The sequence below is a fragment of the Pseudophryne corroboree genome, assembly GCF_028390025.1.
Source record: "Pseudophryne corroboree isolate aPseCor3 chromosome 3 unlocalized genomic scaffold, aPseCor3.hap2 SUPER_3_unloc_9, whole genome shotgun sequence".
In the NCBI taxonomy this organism is placed as follows: Eukaryota; Metazoa; Chordata; class Amphibia; order Anura; family Myobatrachidae; genus Pseudophryne; species Pseudophryne corroboree.
The window spans coordinates 1,418,737-1,427,500 of NW_026967585.1; the positions used below are offsets into that span (position 1 = coordinate 1,418,737).

Genomic DNA, 8,764 nt, shown 5'->3' on the forward strand with positions numbered 1-8,764 from the left:
GGGTGCCCCCCGCCCCCCCCCCCCCCCCTGTAGTGCCACCGAGTGTGGGAGCATGGCGCTGTGCTGTACATCAAAGCCGTCACTGAAGTCTTCTGATCATCTTCTACTCATCTGTCTTCTGACTCTGCAAGGGGGGTGACGGCGGGCTCCGGGAACGAGCATCTAGGCGTACCTAGCGTTCAGACCCTCAGGAGCTAATGGTGTCCTGTAGCCTAAGAAGCAGAGCCTTGAAACTCACAGAAGTAGGTCTGCTTCTCTCCCCTAAGTCCCATGATGCAGGGAGCCTGTAGCCAGCAGGTTTCCCTGAAAATAATAAACCTAACATAAGTCTTTTTCTGAGAAACTCTGGAGAGCTCCTCAGTGTGCATCCAGTCTCACTGGGCACAGATTCTAAACTGGAGTCTGGAGGAGCGATATAGAGGGAGGAACCAGTTCACACCCCTTTTAAAAGTCTTAAAGTGCCCATGTCTCCTGCGGATCCAGTCTATACCCCATGGTTCTCGAAGCGTTCCCAGCATCCTCTAGGACGTATGAGAAAACTCTCTACATGTGATATTTGTCATGGATAGCCTTGTGTTAGAAACACCCAACTGAGAACAAGGCTGATGGCGGAGGAGGGTGTAGGATAAGAGATTGTTGTAGTGACTGAGCAATGAGAAAATGTGACTTGTGTAATAAGTGTTTATTACTCACCTGTGCTGATATCTGTAGGGATCTCCTCCTCCTTACGCTGCTGATCTCCCCTCACATACGTCTCTTCTTCTCCCTTCATATCAGTCACATACGTCTCTTCTTCTCCCTCTATATCTTCTGCCTTTATATCAGTCACATACGTCTCTTCTTCTCCCTCTTTATCTTCTGCCTTTATATCAGTCACATACGACTCTTCTTCTCCCTCTATATCTTCTGCCTTTATATCAGTCACATACGTCTCTTCTTCTCCCTCTATATCTTCTGCCTTTATATCAGTCACATGCGTCTCTTCTACTCCCTCTATATCTTCTGCCTTTATATCAATCACATACGTCTCTTCTTCTCCCTCTATATCTTCTGCCTTCATATCAGTCACATACGTCTCTTCTTCTCCCTCTATATCTTCTGCCTTCATATCAGTCACATACGTCTCTTCTTCTCCCTCTATATCTTCTGCCTTTATATCAGTCACATACGTCTCTTCTTCTCCATCTGTATCTTTTGCCTTCATATCAGTCACATACGTCTCTTCCTCTCCCTCTACATCTTCTGCCTTCATATCAGTCACATACGTCTCTTCTTCTCCCTCTATATCTTCTGCCTTTATATCAGTCACATACGTCTCTTCATCTCCCTCTGTATCTTCTATTTTAATATCATACAGACGTTCTACCTAAAAAAACCAAAAAACACTATAATGACATCTGCACAGTCAGATTAGACTGAGGTGAAACAGTATAATATCAGTGTATAAGACACACAGCTCCTCTACAGATCATACAGTGACAGTCACTTTGGTATATTGGTGAGACCCTAAATCCCACCTACCTGATCCTCCTGTGGGATCCTGTGATTCTCCTCTGTACAATTCTGGGAATACAGAGGACAGGGACATCTCTTTGGGGTATATCTGTTACTGGGCCCATCTGTAGGAGACACACAGTGACTGAGTACAGTGTATATATGTGATTATAAGGTGATGTGTGTATAAAGGGGCCCCCATACATGCTCTCCCCTGTACAATACAGGACAGTCTCCTCTTACCCAGTGATGTGAGGGGCCGGTGATTCTCCATCATCACGTCCTTGTACAGACCCCTGTGTTCCTCTATATACTCCCCCTCCTGCATGGAGACATAGACAGTGACATCCTGACACCTTATAGGAACCTGACACACACAGTGATAGAGTCATCACCCAGACACGTCCCCTAGTGTTACTGTATAATGTCCCATTCCCAGCAGTCACCTCTCCAGTCATCATCCAGACACATCCATTGGTGTTACTGTATAATGTCCCATTCCCAGCAGTCACCTCTCCAGTCATCACCCAGACACATCCCCTGGTGTTACTGTATAATGTCCCATTCCCAGCAGTCACCTCTCCAGTCATCACCCAGACACATCCATTGGTGTTACTGTATAATGCCCCATTCTCAACAGTCACCTCTCCAGACATCACCCAGACACATCCCCTGATGTTACTGTATAATGTCCCATTCGTCACCTCTCCAGACATCACCCAGACACATCCCCTGGTGTTACTGTATAATGTCCCATTCCCAGCAGTCACCTCTCCAGTCATCACCCAGACACAACCCCCGGTGTTACTGTATAATGTCCCATTCCCAGCAGTCACCTCTCCAGTCAGCAGCTGAATGATCTTGTTGGCGAGTTCCAAGATTTTCTTTTCAATGTGTCTCACGTGTCAGTGAGTGAGGTGGAGGCACCGGGATGAGGCTCTGGGTCCTTCTTCTTCCTGACACACGGGGAGGGCTGCTCTGTGTCTCACCCTCAACAGATGTCTTCTTCACTACTGTGTGACCCTGCGAAATGGGGGAGACATCACTGTAAATACTCCCAGATCCACTCACCTCCCCAGTCATGTCCCTGTACGATTACAATGGATATAAGTGATGTCACTGTGACACTCCCAGATCCCCTCACCTCCCCCAGTCATGTCCCTGTATGATCACAATGGATAAAAGTGATGTCACTGTGACGCTCCCAGACCTCCTCACCTCCCCAGTCATGTTCCTGTATTATTACTATAGATATGTGATGTCACTGTGACGCTTCCAGATCCCCTCACCTCCCCAGTTATGTCCCTGTATTATTACTATCGTGCCAATGGACACGCTCATCCCAACACAAACATACAGTGCACCTGTCCTGTAATGGGCACACTTACCTCTGCATTATGGTTACCTCCTTTCTACTCAATGTACCTACTAAACATGCACACCAGGGACGTGCGGTGAGGTACATTTCTCAAGAGGCACTGGCTAGTACCAGAGCCAGATTTACACACAATATACGAGTCCAAGGATTATACATAGGTGCAGCAGTATATACATGTGGGCATTACACACAGGGGCAGCGGTATACACACGTGGCCATTACACACAGGGGCGGCGGTATACACACGTGGGCAGCGGTATACACACGTGCCCATTACACACAGGGGCAGCGGTATACACACGTGGCCATTACACACAGGGGCAGCGGTATACACACGTGGCCATTACACACAGGGGCAGCGGTATACACACGTGGCCATTACACACGTGGGCAGCGGTATACACACGTGGCCATTACACACAGGGGCAGCGGTATACACACGTGGCCATTACACACAGGGGCAGCGGTATACACACGTGGCCATTACACACAGGGGCAGCGGTATACACACGTGGCCATTACACACAGGGGCAGCGGTATACACAAGTGGCCATTACACACAGGGGCAGCGGTATACACACGTGGCCATTACACACAGGGGAAGCGGTATACACATGTGGGCATTATACACAGATGCAGCGGTATACACATGTGGACATTATACACAGGTGCAGCGGTATACACAGGTGGACATTATACACAGGTGCAGCGGTATACACATGTGGGCATTACACACAGGTGCAGCGGTATACACATGTGGGCATTACACACAGAGGCAGCGGTATACACATGTGGGCATTATACACAGGGGGAGTAGTATAAATTTGGTGAGTGCGGGTAAGGTAGGTGGAGGGAGGGGGCACTGCCTCCCCTACCATAGAATTTTTACTTCTGACTACAGAAATGATTAGAATAATACAAAGATGATATTTATATGTTCTTTGTATTTTACATATACTGTATAAAGTGAAAACTGTGGTGTATACGTTAGTATGACAGGAAAAGCTCTGTCTCCCCGCAAGTCACTGATACACAGGTACACCCAACCCCGTGTGTGTGGAGCGTTCTACCCTCACTTCTGCTGTGCACATTTCTCCCACCATAACCTAACTGTGACGTGTGCGCATCCTACCCTCACTTCTGCTGTGCACACTTATCCCACCACAACCTGTGATGTGTGCACCTATCAGTCACACATCCTACCCCCAATGCTGCCATTATTCACGCACCCCTCCCCCATGCAGCCACCGGTCACACACCCCTCTCCCATGCAGCCACCGGTCACGCACCCCTCCCTCATGCAGCCACCGGTCACTGGCAGCGGGTGGAAGGGTACAGGCAGCGGGTGGAAGGGTACAGGCAGGGGGCGGCAGGTGATGAGCAGGGGGCATTAGGAGAATGTCAGGGGCAGCAGGTGAGAGGGCATTAGGAGAATGTCAGGGGCAGCAGGTGAGGGGGCATTAGGAGAATGTCAGGGGCAGCAGGTGAGGGGGCATTAGGAGAATGTCAGGGGCAGCAGGTGAGGGGGCATTAGGAGAATGTCAGGGGCAGCAGGTGAGGGGGCATTAGGAGAATGTCAGGGACAGCAGGTGAGGGGGCATTAGGAGAATGTCAGGGGCAGCAGGTGAGGGGGCATTAGGAGATGAGGGGGCATTAGGAGAATGTCAGGGGCAGCAGGTGAGGGGGCATTAGGAGAATGTCAGGGGCAGCGGGTGAGGGGGCATTAGGAGAATGTCAGGGGCAGCAGGTGAGGGGGGCATTAGGAGAATGTCAGGGGCAGCAGGTGAGGGGGGCATTAGGAGAATGTCAGGGGCAGCAGGTGAGGAGGCATTAGGAGAATGTCAGGGGCAGCAGGCGAGGGGGCATTAGGAGAATGTCAGGGGCAGCAGGAGAGGGGGCATTAGGAGAATGTCAGGAGCAGCAGGAGAGGGGGCACTATGAGAATATAAGGGCAGCAGGTGAGGGGGTATTAGGAGAATATAAGGGCAGCAGGTGAGGGGGTACTAGGAGAATGTCAGTGGCAGGAGAGGGGGCAATAGTAGAATATAGGAACAGTAGGTGAGAGGGCATTAGGAGAATGAATGGGCAGGTGTGGGGGCATTAGGAGAATGTCAGGGGCAGCAAGTGACGGGGTATTAGGAGAATATAAGGGCAGCAGGTGAGGGTGTATAAGGAGAATGGCAGGGGCATCAGGTGATGAGCAGGGGGTATTAGGAGACTGTCAGGGGCAGCAGGTGAGAGGGCATTAGGAGAATATAGGGGCAGCAGGTGAGGGGGCATTAGGAGAATATAGGGGTTGGTGAGAGGGAATTAGGAGAATATAGGGGTTGGTGAGGGGGCATTAGGAGAATATAGGGGTTGGTGAGGGGCCATTAGGAGAATATAGGGGTTGGTGAGAGGGCATTAGGAGAATGTCAGGGGAAGGAGAGGGGGGATTAGGAAAGGTTGAGGGCAGGAGAGGGGGTATTGGGAGAATGTAAGAGGTAGGAGAGGGAGTATTAGGAGAATATGGGGCAGATGAGGGGGCATTAGGAGAATTTCAGGGGCAGCAGGTGAGGGCGCATTAGGAGAATGTCAGGGGCAGCAGGTGAGGGGGCATAAGGAGGCAATAGGGGCAGGTGGGGGTAATAGGAGAATATAGGGGCAGCAGGTGAGGGAGTATTAAGAGAATGTTAGAGGAGTAGGAGTGGGGGTATTAGGAGAATAGAGGGGCAGCAGGGGAGGGGGCATTAGGAGAATATCAGGAACAGCTGGTACGGGGGTATTAGGACGTCAGGGGTAGCAGGTGAGGGGGTATTAGGAGAATATAGGGGTAGAAGATGAGGAGGCATTAGGAGAATGTCAGGGGCAGCAGGTGAGGGGGCATTAGTAGAATGCAGGGGCAGCAGGTGAGGGGCCATTAGGAGAATGCAGGGGCAGCAGGTGTGGGCCCATTAGGAGAATGCCAGGGGCAGCAGGGGAGGGGCCATTAGGAGAATGCAGGGGCAGCAGGTGAGGGCCCATTAGAAGAATGCAGGGGCAGCAGGTGGGGGGCCATTAGGAGAATGTCAGAGGCAGCAGGTGAGGGGGCATTAGGAGGGATTGGGGGCAGGAGAGGGGGTATTAGGAGAGGATGGGGGCAGGATTGAGGTATTAAGAGAGGATGGGGGCTGGAGATGGGGTATTAGGAGAGGTTGGGGGCTGGAGATGGGGTATTAGGAGAGGTTGGGGGCTGGAGATAGGGTATTAGGAGAGGATGGGGCAGGAGAGGGGGTATTAGGAGAGGTTAGGGCAGGAGAGAGGGTATTAGGAGAGGTTAGGGCAGGAGAGGGGGTAATAGGAGAGGATGGGGGCAGGAGAGGGGGTATTAGGAGAGGTTGGGGGCAGGAGAGGGGGTATTAGGAGAGGATGGGGCAGGAGAGGGGGTAATAGGAGAGGATGGGGGCAGGAGAGGGGGTATTAGGAGAGGTTGGGGGCAGGAGAGGGGGTATTAGGAGAGGATGGGGGCAGGAGAGGGGTATTAGGAGAGGATGGGGGCAGGAGACGGGGTATTAGGAGAGGATGGGGGCAGGAGAGGGGGTATTAGGAGAGGTGGGGGCAGGAGAGGGGGTATTAGGAGAGGTGGGGGCAGGAGAGGGGGTATTAGGAGAGGTTGGGGGCAGGAGAGGGGGTATTAGGAGAGGATGGGGGCAGGAGAGGGGGTATTAGGAGAGGATGGGGCAGGAGACAGGTGGGATGAGGGGACATTACCTGGAGGATGAGGCGGAAGCAGCTCACATCCTGGACGGAGGATTGTGTACCGGAAGTGGGCGGGGCGGTATTTCCGAGCCATCGCCTGCATAGCGCATGGGATTATGGGTAGTGACTACCACGGTAACTCAGCAACCAGGAGTAGCCCCGCCCACTCACTGCCCATTGGCCGCAGCCTCCAGTCACTGCCCTGCCCTCTCATAGGCCGCAATGATCCGTCACTCATTTACCTCCCGCCCACTCACTGTCCATAGGACTTGGCTACTCGTCACTCACCAACCCGTCCTGCCCCGCCCACTCTCCCGCCCATTGGCCGATGTTTCATGTCACTCTCCTCCCTAATGTCCGCGGGCACGCCCACTCTCCTGCTCATAGGCCACAGCTTCCAGTAACTGTTACAGCCAGCCTCGCCCTCTCTCAGTCTCATAGGCCGCAATGCCCCGTCACTCATTTACCTCCAGCCTCGTCCACTCACTGCCCATAGGACGCATCGGCTCGTCACAGAACCACACTGTCCCGCCCACTATCCCGCCCATTGGCTGCCGTATCCTGCCAATTGCCGAAGGCCAAGCCCACTCTCCTGCTCATAGGCCGCAGCTTCCCGTCACAGTTACACCCAGTCCCGCCCTCTCACCCTCTCATAGGCCGCAATGCCCCGTCACTCAACTACCTCCAGCTCCGCCCCCAGCATGCTGCCTCTCTTCTTTCAGCCATCATTAGCCCCGCCTACTCTCTAGCCTGGCTCCCTGTGACGTCATAATCAGCGCTAGCTCAGACTAAGCCAACATGGCGGCGCCCATAGTATATATTATATTGCCTCGTACCACATTCTATATTACTCCGTTGTAGTCGCTCCTCCAGCTTGAAACTGAGAATAACCCTAACTTAGGTGTAGACTTTCTTAATCAGGCGGAGCTTCAGCACCTTACAGAAGAGGAACATGATCAATTGATTAACCCAATGAAGAAGAAATCATAGGAATTGAGGAATTACTAAATCTTTACCTCTTGGTAAGTCACCTGGCTCAGAAGTGCTGATTATTATAAGCTGCTGCTTCCCTTAGTAACTCCCCACCCAGGGACGTGCAGTCAGGGGAGGCAGTGCCTCCCCTGTCATTAGTGATTCCATTACTGATTAAAATAATATAAAGAAGATACTTATGACACATTCTGTGTCATAAGTATCTGCTTCATATTATTTAAAGCAACTTGGCTTTTAAATTGACTTTGGGAGGCACCAATAGTGGTGCCTCCAGCAGTCAATGGGACAGGGGACAAAGCGGGGGGCGGGGCCATGCTGCGGGCTGTAAAAGCCCGTTGAAAATCAGTGAAGAAGCGGCAGCATTAGAAGTGCCGCTGTGACACAGAGGCGTGCTTTCACCCATGAAAGCACGCCTCTGTCAGTGAGGAGGGATGTGATTGGCAAGCGGCTCCGTCACTGGAGCCGCTGTCAATCATCACTGGGTGGCTGAGGGGCGGGCATATGCGGAGGCAGTGCGGGCTATAATGGCGGTGAGGTCCGGATCGCTGAGTACCCTCGTCGCCCCCGCTTTCCCCGCTCCCCCCCCCCCCTCCCCAGCTGTGATCACCAGCCACGGGTGGCGTGCGCTGCGGTAATCAGCCGCCGCCGCCCCCCCCCCCCCCCGCTGCAATCACCAGGACGGGTGGCATGCGCTGTGGTAATCAGCCGGCCCCCCCCCCCCCCCGCGCGATCACCAGGACGGGTGCCCCCCCCCCGCGATCACCAGGACGGGTGGTCCGTCCGTGCGGCCGCGACCACCCACCACTTTCAACCCGCTCCCGCAACACTCTGCGCTGGCCATGTGGGCGCAGTCGAAGTCTAGCTCACTAGCCTGGTATGATTTTATATATATATATATATATATATATATATATATATATATATGTATATGTATATATATGTACATACGTGTATATATATATATATATATATGTATATATATGTATATATATATTTACATATATATATATATATATTTATATATGTACTAGCTCACAGCCAGCCACCGATCACTACCGCCAGCCACCCACCGCCGCCTGACACCCATCGCTCACCCCTGCCAGCCACCCACCACTCACCGCCGCCAGCCACCCACCGCCACCTGCAACAAATGGCAGCCACCGTCAGTGGGACCTCACCACC

General features: G+C 52.5%; 1 protein-coding gene across 3 annotated transcripts in view; it reads right to left on the minus strand.

Moving 5' to 3' along the window:
• LOC134984868 (zinc finger protein 585A-like) overlaps nucleotides 1-8,764 on the minus strand; it is a 78,581-nt gene that overhangs the window by 37,556 nt on the left and 32,261 nt on the right. For 2 of the 3 annotated variants that reach the window (XM_063950346.1, XM_063950345.1), the window contains exons 1-5: nucleotides 6,602-6,687; nucleotides 2,331-2,517; nucleotides 1,738-1,816; nucleotides 1,518-1,619; nucleotides 694-1,362 (exon numbers count right to left, since the gene is read on the minus strand). The exons of the other annotated variant lie outside the window; for it this stretch is intronic. In XM_063950346.1, coding sequence (XP_063806416.1) covers nucleotides 694-1,362; nucleotides 1,518-1,619; nucleotides 1,738-1,771 — 805 coding nt within the window. In that variant the 5' untranslated portion in view covers nucleotides 1,772-1,816; nucleotides 2,331-2,517; nucleotides 6,602-6,687. Of the gene's footprint in view, nucleotides 1-693; nucleotides 1,363-1,517; nucleotides 1,620-1,737; nucleotides 1,817-2,330; nucleotides 2,518-6,601; nucleotides 6,688-8,764 lie in introns of those variants that run through there. 3 annotated transcript variants of the gene reach the window in all.